At 57.1% G+C, this 13,635-nt stretch overlaps 1 protein-coding gene across 1 annotated transcript in view; it reads left to right on the plus strand.

Moving 5' to 3' along the window:
* Positions 1–13,635, plus strand: part of ncor1 (nuclear receptor corepressor 1) — a 49,809-nt gene that overhangs the window by 27,247 nt on the left and 8,927 nt on the right. The window contains exons 17-32 of the mRNA XM_062485879.1: positions 186–236; positions 2,538–2,680; positions 3,040–3,142; positions 5,623–6,079; positions 6,336–6,459; positions 7,178–7,346; positions 8,674–8,841; positions 10,102–10,268; positions 10,376–10,490; positions 10,631–10,720; positions 11,224–11,321; positions 11,524–11,689; positions 11,932–12,051; positions 12,412–12,495; positions 12,644–12,903; positions 13,054–13,375. Coding sequence (XP_062341863.1) covers positions 186–236; positions 2,538–2,680; positions 3,040–3,142; positions 5,623–6,079; positions 6,336–6,459; positions 7,178–7,346; positions 8,674–8,841; positions 10,102–10,268; positions 10,376–10,490; positions 10,631–10,720; positions 11,224–11,321; positions 11,524–11,689; positions 11,932–12,051; positions 12,412–12,495; positions 12,644–12,903; positions 13,054–13,375 — 2,637 coding nt within the window. The remainder of the gene's footprint in view (positions 1–185; positions 237–2,537; positions 2,681–3,039; positions 3,143–5,622; positions 6,080–6,335; positions 6,460–7,177; positions 7,347–8,673; positions 8,842–10,101; positions 10,269–10,375; positions 10,491–10,630; positions 10,721–11,223; positions 11,322–11,523; positions 11,690–11,931; positions 12,052–12,411; positions 12,496–12,643; positions 12,904–13,053; positions 13,376–13,635) is intronic.

Consider the following 13,635-nt stretch of genomic DNA (forward strand, 5'->3'; position numbering starts at 1 on the left):
GAAAAGAGCGAGTGTGGGGCAGGTCTCGGCAGCCCCTGAATGTAAACAGATTATTAGATTAGCGTCCGTGAGAAGCGAGTAGCCGAGGAGCAGCCTTGTTTTCTCTCTCTCTCCTTCCTCTGAGCTGATGAAGCCGTTCTCTCTCCTCTGCCCGTGACTCTTCTACCAGGCGCTGCCGTCGAGAGCGGAGGAGACTTCTCGCTGGACCGAGGAGGAGATGGAAGTCGCGAAGAAAGGTAGGGCTTTGGTTTTGATCTCTCTCTCTCTCCTTATTCCACCCTTCCCTCTCCCTCTCTCTCTCTCTCTCTCTACGGCTTGCTATGTCAGAACTATCCGTCCATCACCCTCCATTCCTGTTCTTTTGCTCTCTCACACGCTCTCTCGCTCACGCGCACACACACACACACACACCCCAGTCGCCCGTGTGGGCTTTTAGAGGGAGACGGGCGGCTGCAGCGCTGTGGCCTGGCTTTCAGGGCTGATCTATTAAGGCTAAAGCCTCAAGCAGCCGAGCGTGACAGTTAGGGCTTCCTCTGAAGATCCATATCTATTATTCACAGTAACACTTTGTCAAGCCTCCGGATCTTGCAGGACACAACCTCCCCTCCCACACACACACTCCATATATATATATATATATATATATATAAAAGTTTTGGAGTTGCTCTAGTTTTTCCCTCCAGAAACTTCAGTGAACTATTCATAAGTTTTTTTTTTCTTTCACTTGTTACTTCAGTCAGACTCTGTGTGAGTTTGACCTCAGCCTCTATAAACTCCCTCCCCCAGACCCCCCCTCCTGCTTTGTCAGCTATAGGCTGTAATGGTGAGGCCCACCACAGCTAAGCTCATTGGACCGGGGAAAGCAAATAGAAGGATTAATGTGGATTAATTAAGATCTCTCGGGTGGGTTTGAGGATTTGGTAACGCCTCAGGTATGGACGTGCATGACTCGCACACCACCTTCCTCCACTCCCTCTGGCTTTTATTGGACGTTTTCGGTCGATCTTTTCCGCTCCAACTCACAGTTGCACGCTCGCCGCCTTCGACGCGTCGCCTAGGAACGGTCGCCTCGCGGTTCCCGGTGTCGTGTCATGTTTGGACCTACGGTACATGCGTTTTGCGTTCCCCTGAGAGCGAATCGGTGCCAGGCAAAGCTGTTAATCTTGCTAAGCCCGGGGTATAGACGGGGTCAGGCTGGCCAGAACCAGGTCTTACATGGGAAGTTCTCCCAGGACCTGCACACAAGGTGCTCTAAAAGGACTCATCGGAGAGAGAGGCACCTCCGTTCACTGGACTTGCAGAGAGAGAGAGGGGGAGAGAGAGAGTGAGAACATGTTCTGGTCTGTGTCACAGGAGATTTGTTTATGTTGGGCTTCCAGAGGTTCGGTCAGAGTAGGGCCCCCTCTCCTTTCTTTTGAGTTATTCCCCCCCCCCCCCCCCCCCCAGGCAGGACCTGAGGAGGGCACAACATGGCAACCTTTTCAATTACTATGTAAGTTAGTTTACGATGACAGCAACTCATAAACAAATGTTTCGGACCAGTAGAAGAATCAACAACCACTACCCTTCCGGGTTGTGATTTTTGCGTTGTGACATCAAAAAGTCAACTGTGCTAAAAGACACGTAAAAGGGAAAAAAATCGACACGTGTCTCAAGAATCGGGTCAATTGATTTCCTATTTAGTAGCGGCCTCGACGCGAAGAGAGCGGGTGAGAACCAGAGCGCTTCCAGAGCCTGAGCTAGCGGCCCTGCTAAGCCCCACCCTGCCGGGGCGACACCGCGCAGTCCTGTGCGGTTAGCGACTCCCAAATGAGACGCGAGTGTTCCAGCCGTCCTCGTTCGTTTAGCAGGGCAGTAATGGGGCTTTGTCTTTTCGCTGTGGCGACTCGTCAAAGTGCCCAGTGTCCTTCAGCTCACCAGAGCAGATGAGCTGCGCTCGGGGAGGTAGGGCCGGAGGGAGCCCGGGTGAGAGAAAGAGAGAGGGGGGGGGGGGGGTGAGAGACGGGAGAGACACAGGTCGTTGCCAAGGGATTTCGGGTTTGAGAGAGACACCCTGATGTCAAAGGTTTACTGGTCGCGTGCCAGCCCAGCGCCACTCCCTAAGCTTGGCAGTTTGTTGAAGACTGGCCAAAGCTGATTGTGAGTTTGGTGCAGGTCAAGGCGGGGCAGGGCAGGTTGAGCCAGCCACGGAGATTACTGGGATGTAGGTTGCGTCAGGGTTGGGGGGGCATGGCTACTGTCCAGGTGGAACACCTGGGGATATAACAGGTGAGCAACAAGTCAACTCTGCAAGGTTGACGATTCCAGTTGTCATTTCTTGTTCGTTTTTTTGGTTGTTGGGGCGGTTGTAATGGCAGAGATATTCTTTGCTCGGGAACAGAATAGGAATACGTCTGCCTCTTTTGTGCCAGACTTGCGCCATTTGCGACACGCTGCCCCGTACAGAGAGGAGCTCACGTGCCGCGCTGCGCCGTCATGCGCGGCCGGTGGACCTCACTGGGATGCCTGCTGACGCGTCCTCCCTCTCTCCCCCTCAGGGCTGGTGGAGCATGGGAGGAACTGGGGGGGGCCGGCCATTGCCAAGATGGTGGGCACCAAGAGCGAGGCTCAGTGCAAGAACTTCTACTTCAACTACAAGAGGCGCCACAACCTGGACAACCTGCTCCAGCAACACAAGCAGGTGCCCACCCCCCCCCACCCCCCACACACCCCCCACACACAGCGCTCCGGCCCAGATACGGCCAAGTCCGAAAGTCTCGAGGGTCTCTGATAGGCTCCGAAAGACTGCAGAAGCCTTCTGTGACATCACAGAATTGTTAAGCTGATGTTAGAATTGGTAATGGCAACCCCCCCCCCCCCCCCAAAAAAAAAGAAAAGAATATTCCATTTGAAAGAAATGCTAAATAGACGTACCTTGAGCCGTGGTCTCAGACTTGGTGTCCGTCTCGACACGCATGCCACACATTAGCCGTGCACGCCCTTGTACACCAGAGATCTTTGCAGCATCTTGTGACCTGTGTGTGTGTGTGTGTGTGTCAGGACTCCCGGAGAGCTCGCGGCGACCGGGACGTGTCCCAGAGCGAGAGCGTCGCCTCCACGGCGTCAGCTGACGACGACGAGGACAACCAGGAGGACAGCGAAGGTCCGGGTCACCCACCTCGACACCCACCCCCCCCCCCCCAACCCCGACACAAATCACAAGCCTGCCCGCACGTACACACAGTCACATTACCAAGACCCAGTTAGGATTTATTTTCTTTCTTAGTTATTTTTGGGATATTTTAGAATCTTTTAGTCTTTGGATTCGAGGGCCCAAAAGATTGTTCCGGGTTCTAATCTCCAGTGTTTGTTTTCAGCTCATAAAGACGCGTGCTGCACAGGGTAGACTGGGGTGTGAGATGGGGAGAAAAACCGTGTTAAACTACAAAACGCCTTTGCAGCCTTTAAAAAAAAAAAAAAATCTCGGCTCACACTCCAACCCTTGCCTCTACCTTTCAGAATGTCTCGTCTGCGAGGAGTTTGATTTGAGTTGATGGTGAAACCCTCCGAAAAGATTCTGTGGGACCGTCTGTAGTTTTAATGAGAAAAAAAAGAAGGATCAAAAAGGAAAAGGAAGAAAAGTGAGATAAAAGATCCGAACTAATTCCGACGTCTGGGGCCACAGTTATGTAACTGTTCCTTGGCTTTGAAGACTCAAGATAGCGTGCTGGATGGAGCACAGTGTACTGGTGCACTCGTTTGATCCGGCTGTCTCCGCTCTCTCTCTCTCTCTCTCTCTCTCTCTCTCTCTCTCTCTCTCTCTCTCTCTCTCTCTCTCTCTCTCTCTCTCTCTCTCTCTCTCTCTCTGTCTCTGTCTCTGTCTCTGTCTGTCTGTCTCTCTCTCTCTCTCCTGTCCCCTGTCTCTCTCCTTTCTTTCTCTCTCGCGCTCTCTCTTTCTCTATCTCTCTTTCTATCTCTCTCTTCGTTCTCCTTATTCTCCTCTTTTTCTCTTTCATCTGTCTTTCTCTCTCTAACTCTCCCTCCTTGCTCTCCTCACCTTTTCTCTCTTTCTCTTTCTCGCTCTCCCTCTTCCTTGTCTCTCCAATCTTGCTCTCCAAAGTCACACGGCAGCGCCATGCCTCGCCCTTCTGCGCTCTGTGACACGCTCGTGAGCCGCAGTCCTGCTTTGTCACCAGCCCGTTCCATGTCACACGCGCCCGAGTGACACCCTGGCTTTTCTAGGCCCTCTCTCCCTAGCCCTCTCTCCCTAGCCCTCTCTGCCTAGCCCTCTCTGCCTAGCCCTCTCTGCCTAGCCCTCTCTGCCTAGCCCTCTCTGCCTAGCCCTCTCTGCCTAGCCCTCTCTGCCTAGCCCTCTCTGCCTAGCCCTCTCTCTCCACAGCTCTCTCTCTAGCCCTCTCTCCCTAGCCCTCTCTCTCCCCAGCTCTCTCTCTAGCCCTCTCTCCCTAGCCCTCTCTCTCTCTAGCCCTCTCTCTCCCTAGCCCTCTCTCTAGCCCTCTCTCTAGCCCTCTCTCTCCCTAGCCCTCTCTCTCCCTAGCCCTCTCTCTAGCCCTCTCTCTCCCTAGCCCTCTCCCTAGCCCTCTCTCTAGCCCTCTCTCTCCCTAGCCCTCTCTCTCCCTAGCCCTCTCTCTAGCCCTCTCTCTCCCTAGCCCTCTCTCTAGCCCTCTCTCTAGCCCTCTCTCTCCCTAGCCCTCTCCCTAGCCCTCTCTCTAGCCCTCTCTCTAGCCCTCTCTCTCTCTAGCCCTCTCTCTCTAGCCCTCTCTCTCTCTCCCACACGGTGTTGTGGACGTGTTATCCCTGTGCCCTCGCGGTCCGGGCTCTGCCGAGGTAAGGCCAGGTGTGTCGGCCCCGCCCCCGGGCCTGAGGGCGTGTTCTTGCGGAGAGGCGTCTCTCCCCATTGGCTCAGCCTTCTCCTCCGTGACCCGGCCGGGGGACAACTCGGCATTGCAACATGATCTGAAGCAGGTGGCCCGGGGGGGAGGGAGGGATGGATGGATGGATGAAGGAAGGGGGGGGTGGGGGAATCGCTGGCGAAGGCGTCAAATTCTCTGTCAGCGAGCAGGGAGGGCGTCCTCTCATCCCAGCGACGGGTCACTTCAGATTGAGCTGGATCGTGTCTGCCGAGGGAGGTCACGGGAACGGGAATGTTTTCGCAGGTTTTTTTGTCCTCCGCGCCTCTCAAGGAAACCCAAACGTCCTCCCGCCCCCCCCCCCCCAAGGTCTTTTTATCGCTCGGCCTGGCGTGGCATGTATGGGGGCCGGGGACCTTGATTTTCGACCTTGATTTTCGTCGCGGATTTCATTGAATTCACGGATCTTTCAGCTCCCGAAAAACCCTCAGATCTGTCAGTTGCACACTGGCATTGATACACGTCGCTAGAAGAGACTTTGTCAAGTTTTCATTCTTCACAGTTGTATGCTAGTCTCCATGGCAACAGCTGCGGACTATGCAAACAGGCCGCAGTCCCAACAGTTGTGCAGTATACCCATGTAACAGCTAAAAAACATATAACCGTACAGAAGCCATTTTGGGGGTCCTCTTTTGCATGTAGTAGCCTTAAAAACCAGCATGGTTGATGTTTGTGTGCGTGGTTGTTCACCGGGGTCCTCTGGTGTGCCCCTCAGGCGGAGACCACAGCTCCGACACGGAGAGCGCCCCCTCTCCGTCCCAGGCCGACCCCTCCAAGGGCGGGGACCCCCAGCGGGGCGAGGGCGGCGGGGCCTCCTCCGAGGGCTCCCAGCGCTCGGAGCAGGACAAGGGCCAGGCGGCGGACGGGAAGGGCCCCCCGGAGGCCCCTTACGGCGAGCTGCGGGTCAAGCTGGAGAAGAGCCCCGAGGGCGGGCCGGAGGAGGAGAGGGCGCGGGCGGCCTACGAGGGCCAGGTGCACCCCAAGAGCGAGCCCCAGGACGTGGACATGTCGGCCCCGGTGCAGGTGAAGGTGGAGCCCGAGGCCAAGGAGAAGGCCGACAAGGCGGGCGGGGCGGCCGACGAGCACGGCGACCGGCAGGGCCCGTCGGACAACGACTCGAGCGCCACGTGCAGCGCCGACGAGGACGGCGACGCTGAGCCCGAGAGGCGTGGGTGAGCGAGGCGCCGTCACGGACCACACCCCCAGCACCCCCCCCCCCCCTACCCACAACGCACACTGTCACCCCAACAAACCTAACAAACAACCGCCTGAATCCGCCTTCCAGACGGCCACCTCTCGACCATAAAACACAGTTTTAAAAAACCTTAAAACACCGAACCATTTCCTGTAAGTGATGGGTGACTCACCGTGTTTGTATCTCTCTGTCTCTCCCCCCCCCCCCCTCCTCCCCCCCTCCCCCCCTCCCAGGATGTTCTCTATGGACAAGCCTTCTCTCCTCAGCCCCCCAGGCTCAGTGGTGGTGTCCTCGGCCAAGCAGGCCCACCTCAGCATGCACCAGCTGCAGCAGCGCGCCGCTGACATCCCAGCCATGGTCAGTCAGTATAGCAACCCCCACTTTTCTATCAGATATGCCCATTCGGAGCAGCACGGAGGCAGGCAGCAGCAGGGTGAAAGCATGGCTCATTTAGACCAACCGTCCCGTCAAGTGAGTCCCCCACGCCGGTGCACTTTTTCCCCCCCCCCCATTCCCGTCAATGATTGGCCCGCCGGGGCAGAATTTGATTTAGGTTTTTGCCCCCTCCCCCCCCGATCATCCTTGTGGTTGGGGGGGGGGGGGGGGGGGGGCTGTGCAATGTTGTGTGTCGCCGTTTGAGATTTGTGTGTGTCGCTTCAACGGAGGTGTGATTGACCGTCGTGAACTGCGTTCTGTCGAGCTTGTCTGTTTTTCTCCCCCGGTTGTGATCGGAGGTAACCAGGACGCAGTTCGGGGGATCAGATTGGCATGCTAATTCACGTGTTCCTTCAACAGTTTGCATGCCCCACCACACGTCTGGAAAGTGTACGGCTCCGTGTCGATGCTGTCTTTTCCCCCGTTCCTTTTCTGACTGTGTGTCTCCGGGGGGGTGTGGTTGAAAGACCAGGCACTAGCATAGAAGCGCCTTCATTCTGACCCTGAAAGTCAAATCGTGTGTGATTCCGTGCTCGTAGAAGGGGCATTATTTCCAAATGGTTTGTGTGCGTGTGTGTGTCAAGCTCAACTAGGTGTCTCACCTCCCCCCCCCCCCCCCCCCCCCCCGCCTTCCTAATAGGTGCCAGGCCCCTTCAGCCCGGGTGGCGTTCCCATGGTGACGCCCCTCAGCGGGCTCGCCATGTTCCAGCACCAGATCAAGGCAGCTCACGAGTCGGCTCACCAGGAAGACCGGCAGAGGCAGGAGACTCGCTTCCACACACGCAGCCCCACCGTGCTGGACCGGGAAGGTACCACACACACACACACACACACACCCAGCAGCTGGCTATTTATATGTCGTATATTCGTTCTTTTTTTCGGAGCCTCTTCGTTTTCATTTAATGTCAAAACAACGGCAACGCGAGAGTCCAGACTGCTGCAGAATGTGACTGAGCCCAAACAGGAACAAGATGTTAGCTTGACCCTGTTTCACCGCCGATGCGAACACCGAGCTCCAATCAAGACGTCCCGTCTCCCTCCCCCCCCCCAGACTCCTCCAGGGAGGGGGAGTTAGTACTCGTGACTTTGGAGGGAGCAATGTGTAGCACCCCTCCCTCCTTCCCCCAGGGCTGACAGAGTAGGACAGACTAGCCTCTCAGCTTAAAAGGACACACTGGCATGATGTGTTTAAGGTGTGAAGGGGGGGGGGGGGGGGGGTGGTGCTTGATTGGACACCCAATGCTTTTAGCACCTTGTGTTGGTGCTGTGAGGAGGACGGGCTCCTGGCAGGCAGGCTGACTGCGGAGGCTTCCTGTGTTGCGGAGATGTGGGTGGAGTAGATGGAGGGTTTGGGAGGAATCCTTAGGTTCCGTAATTATATATATTTTTTTAAACCTGTGTTTGTTTTTATTTCCCCTCCTGTGTCCTCGTGTGTGTGTGTGTTATCATCCACCCCCCCTCCGCATGCGTCTTCGTTCTCATGCGTGCGAGCGTGCGTCACCCCCCCCCCCCCCTGCGTGCGTGTTGCGTGTGTTCTCATGCGTGTGTTCTCATGCGTGTGTTCTCATGCGTGTGTCCTCATGCGTGTGTCCTCATGCGTGTGTTCTCATGCGTGTGTTCTCATGCGTGTGTTCTCATGCGTGTGTCCTCATGCGTGTGTCCTCATGCGTGTGTTCTCATGCGTGTGTCCTCATGCGTGTGTTCTCATGCGTGTGTCCTCATGCGTGTGTTCTCATGCGTGTGTCCTCATGCGTGTGTTCTCATGCGTGTGTTCTCATGCGTGTGTCCTCATGCGTGTGTCCTCATGCGTGTGTCCTCATGCGTGTGTTCTCATGCGTGTGTCCTCATGCGTGTGTCCTCATGCGTGTGTCCTCATGCGTGTGTCCTCATGCGTGTGTCCTCATGCGTTTGTCCTCATGCGTGTGTCCTCATGCGTGTGTCCTCATGCGTGTGTTCTCATGCGTGTGTCCTCATGCGTGTGTCCTCATGCGTGTGTCCTCATGCGTGTGTTCTCATGCGTGTGTCCTCATGCGTGTGTTCTCATGCGTGTGTCCTCATGCGTGTGTTCTCATGCGTGTGTCCTCATGCGTGTGTCCTCATGCGTGTGTCCTCATGCGTGTGTCCTGTGTGCTGCAGGGAAGCCCTTCCCCTACATGTCCTATGACATGAAGCTGGCTCTGGAGCAGGAGGCCCAAGCCGGCCGGCCAGCCTCCCCCTACAGGCTCTCCCCCAGGGAGCTGAGCAAGACCTCCCCCCAGCCCGACCCCAACACCGCCAACGCCTCGCGCTACAGTGTGCCTCCAGGTAGCTAACCGTCCCCCGTCCCCCCACCTCAGCACTTCCTGTCTGTGTGTACCCCCCACCCCCCCTCTGTCTCCTCCACCCAGCTTCTTTGGCTGAACACCTCCTTTTCCGGATTTTTCTGTTGATTTGAAGGCTAGAGGGAGTTTGGAGTTGTTGTTTGGAGTTGTTGTCACCTAGAAGAGAACTTGTAGCTTGTTGTGTAGGGTCGGTTGGTAACCTGGTTGGTTGAATTGGTTTCGTTTGGCTTTAACATTGGCTCACATTGGCTTTGTTAGTAGTTTGATTTTTAAATGACTCATTACTGGTTGGGTGTGATTTTTCCTTGGTCGGTTTGTCTATAGTGTCGGGTAGAAACCTGGCCTTGTTTCTCTTTCTGTCCTTTCATGAATGAATATTAATGCCACCTACGGTCTCCCAGGCAACCAGACTCTGTCAGGATTCCGTCATGGACTCGCTGTTCTTCTTATCTCCCCTGGTGTGAGGCAGGCGGATGCTAATGCCAAGCTCTCCTGTACGAAGGAGCTCTCACAGACAGGATTTGCATTTTTTATTTCGTAAAGTGCAGCGGTGCTTTTTCCTGGCAGGTCACCATGTCTGTATTGTAATCCAGTTAGTCAGATGCCTCCCTCCCTCCCTATCTCCTTCCTCCCAGTCCTTACTCCCTACCTCCTTACCTCCTCCCAGTCCTCCCTCCCTACCTCCTTACGTCCTCCCTCCCTACCTCCTTCCTCCCAGTCCTCCCTTCCTCCCAGTCCTCCCTCCTTCCTCCCAGTCCTCCCTCCCTACCTCCTTCCTCCCAGTCCTCCCTCCCTACCTCCTTCCTCCCAGTCCTCCCTCCCTACCTCCTTCCTCCCAGTCCTCCCTCCCTACCTCCTTCCTCCCTCCCTCCTCCAGTCCTCCCTCCCTCCCCGGTGTAGGCTGTGGTCCTGAGCTCACAGACAGGCAGGCGGGCAGTTCTTCTCAGGGTCCCCCCGGGGCTTGGACCCGTGTGCCACCATGTCCACCTCTCCGTTCACACCTGTCCACGAGGCCGTCTCTCAAACGATCCAGTCACGGCTCTCTCTGAGGCGAGGTTCAGGGGACGCCCCCCCCCCCACGTGTCGGCTAGTCCCAACCTGGCAGAAGGCGGCGCTTACGCTGAAGACTCGCGTGCCACTCATTCTCGAGCTAACAGTCCGAACCTCGCAGGGAGTTGGCCCCGAGTCCCGCGTCCTCTCTCCTCAGTTTGTCTGTCCTCTCCTTCCCCCCCCACACACACAGTGCTCCACCCGGCCCCTAACCAGGTGGTGCAGGGCCTGCCGGAGGGCGTCAGGGTGACCTTCTCCAGACACAGCCGGCCGCCCAACATTCCGTCTCCTCCTCCCCTCATTCCCACCTCCAAGCCGACAGACAAGCCATCCTTCATCCAGGGGGGCTCGATATCCCAGGTACGACCCCTCAACCCCCCCCCCACAAACACACAGCTCTCAGATAATCTGCTGGACTGCCAGGGACACGATGCAATCGACGGCCTTTGACCCTCGTGTGTTTTCAGGGCACTCCTGGAACCTACCTGCCCTCCCACGCCGTGTACGGCCCGGAGGGCACCAAGAGCTCGGTGGGGTCCATCTCTCTGGGGCTCCCCAGGCAGCAGGAGCCCTCCAAGCCCGGTACGACCTCCTCCCCCCGGGTCACCCCGTCCCGCCCGGCCAGCCCCCCTGCTGTCAGTCACGTTGTGTAGCCCAGCATCAGACTTCACCCTCCCGCTGTTTTTGAAACGTTTCTCCTTCTCTCCCCTTCTCCTCCCCAGTCTCCTACATCAAGCAGGAGGAGTGCTCCCCGCGGAGCTCCCAGCCCGAGGGCTTGCTCTCCAGGGCGCAGTACGAGGGGGTCGTCAGAGGTGGGTGTCCGTCATTAACCAGCCCTGTCTGTCTGTCTGTCTGTCTGTCTGTCGGTCCCTCACCCCCACACCCATGAGTTTCGACCAGTGCTCAGGGCTTAGGTAGCCAGGCTAGACGAGGAGCTGGGTCGGAGAGTGGAGGAGGTTGGCCTCCGTAGCCTGTTTGCACAGACCTGTCAGAATGTGGCACTCTGGTGAGGGAGAGAGAGAGACAGGGAGACAGGGAGAGAGGGAGGGAGAGAGAGACAGGGAGAGAGGGAGACAGGGAGAGAGGGAGGGAGAGAGAGAGAGGGAGACAGAGTTAGACCCGCCTGCTTCAAAAGACCCCTGCATCCACCCTCGGCGGTCTTCACGCCTTCTCACCGCAAAGCGACCTCCGAGGTTTCCACCCCACCCCCTCCCTAAGCCCCTTTGACCCAATGTACTCCGCCGACGCTCATCGGACACACGCAAGCTAAACTCCGCCTCTCCTCCCCTGTCCTTCCCCGCACCCCCTCACCCAGGAGGCCCCATGAGCTCCATGCAGGACGGGGGCATCTCCCGGGGCAACCCTGCCAAAGTGGGCGCTGAGGGGCTGCAGTTCAGAGGATCGATCACTCAGGTATGACAGCGCTGCGTACGCACGCACACACACACACACACACCCCTCCTCCCTCTCTCTGAGTTTCTCCCTTTGCGGCGTTGTCGTAAGCAAGGATCAGGACCGTGTCTCCTCGTGCTGACCTCTCTCTCTCTCTTGCGCTCTTTCTCTATTACTCTCTCTCTCTCTCTTTCTCTATTACTCTCTCTCTCTCTCTCTCCAGGGCACGCCCGCCCTGCCCCAGCCCAGCCTGGCGTCCGACCTCCTGAAGGGCACCATCACCAAGCTGGCCACGGAGGAGCTGGGCAGCCCGGACAAGGCTAGGGAGCAGCTGGCCAAGGGCCACGTCATCTACGAGGGCAAGAGCGGACACATCCTCTCCTACGACGGTAAGCCCCCCCCCCCCCCGGCTTAGCCGGCTTAGCGACGGGCAAACCCAGTTAGCGAGCTTAGCGCTACAAACGAAGAGGGCTCGCTTAGGAATCGGATAGGTACACACCGATGGGATGTTCCTTAACCCCCCCCCAGTTGTGCCCGAAAGAGCTTGTTTGGACCGGTCAGATGGTGCAGGGGGGGGTAGGAGCGGCGCGGCGCGTGTGATTGGTGACGATGTGGTTTCCTGTGTCCTCAGCCATTAAGAACCCCAGGGAGGCTACGCGCAGCCCCAGGACCCACGAGCTCAAACGCACCTACGACATGATGGAGCCGCTCGCCAGGGGCCACCCGGGCAGAGAGGGAGTCCCATTTGAAGGTCTGTCTGTCTGTCTGTCTGTGTGTGTGTGTGTCTGTCTGTCTTTCTCTCTGTCTGTCTGTGTGTGTGTGTCTCTGTCAGTCTGTCTGTCTCTACTGTCAGTCTGTCTGTCTGTCTGTGTCTCTGTCTGTTTGTCTGTGTGTGTGTGTGTGTGTGTGTCTGTCTGTCTGTCTGTCTCTGTGTGTGTGTGTGTCTCTGTCAGTCTGTGTCTGTCTGTCTGTCTGTGTCTCTGTATGTTTGTCTGTGTGTGTGTGTCTGTCTGTCTGTCTGTCTGTGTGTGTCTCTGTCTGTATGTCTGTGTGTGCGTGTGTTCATCAATGCAGTCTTTGCTCACGGAGCATTCCTCCGCGTGTCTCCCAGGGTTGATAAGCCGAGCGCTGCCCAGAGACAGTCCCCACGGCGACTCCAAGGAGAGGCCGATGATGACCGGGTCCATCATGCAAGGTAAAACGACAACAGCAGCAACAACTTGAGGAGCGGAGATCCGCCAAAGGAAGAAGGTGTTCATCCTCTCCCCCCCCTCCCCCGGAGCCTTTCACCCAAGTCTTCTCACCCGGCTCTCACCCAGGCCTGTGTTTCCCTCCACCCCCAGGGACCCCGAGGACCTCAGCCGAGGCCTACGAGGAGAGCATGAAGTACGGCAAGCAGATCAAGCGGGAGAGCCCGCCCATCCGCTCCTTCGAGGGGGGCATCGTCAAGGGCAAGCCCTACGAGGGCGGCGGGAACACCATCAAGGAGATGGGCCGCTCCATCCACGAGATCCCCCGGCAGGACCAGTCCGGCCAGGACAGCCGCAAGACGCCCGACATGGCCGACAGCCGCCGCGTCGCCATGGACGGAGCCATGTCGCAGGTGAGCGCCGCAGTGTGTGCTATTGTGTGCGTATAGCGTGTATTGGCATGTGTATAGCGTGTATGGAATGTGTCTGTGAAGTTCCGTGTTTATATGAGTCCTCCAGCCAGCCATTGACAGCCCCCTTCCTCTCCCTCCCCACCCCACCAGGGTCACCCCCTGGGCCAGCCGGCCATCAAGCACAACGTCAAGTCCCTGATCACCAGCCCCGGCAAGATGGGCCACGGCCTGCCCCAGCTGGACGCCATGGAGCGGGCCAAGTACGAGGAGGGCAAGGCGGCGTCGGAGCGCGTGCGCCACACCTCCGTGGTCAACTCGGCCACCTCGGTGCTGCGCTCCACCCACCAGGAGGCGGCCAAGTCGCAGCTCAGCCCGGGCATGTACGAGGACGCCAGCGCCCGCCGCACCCCCGTCAACTACAGCACGGGCCCCATGTCCCGGGGGTCGCCCATGCTGGGCCGCGCGCAGGAGGGTACGGCTGCCCGCCCGCAGAGGCCTGGCGTTCATATGCAGTACTGTGCAAAAGGCTTAGGCACTAATTGCATATTTGTTCCCCCAGTACAGCTAAAATGCTGTAATAATGGAAATTATAAACACAACATTTCTAAACATTGCACTTTTATATTTATATATATATTTTTTTCCATTTAAATTAATTAAATAAATAAATATTGTTTTAATATCTAATAAATATATACATATTATATATAAATTGCATACATGTGAAAAATA

Source organism: Osmerus eperlanus, chromosome 19, assembly GCF_963692335.1.
Source record: "Osmerus eperlanus chromosome 19, fOsmEpe2.1, whole genome shotgun sequence".
Classification (NCBI taxonomy): domain Eukaryota; kingdom Metazoa; phylum Chordata; class Actinopteri; order Osmeriformes; family Osmeridae; genus Osmerus; species Osmerus eperlanus.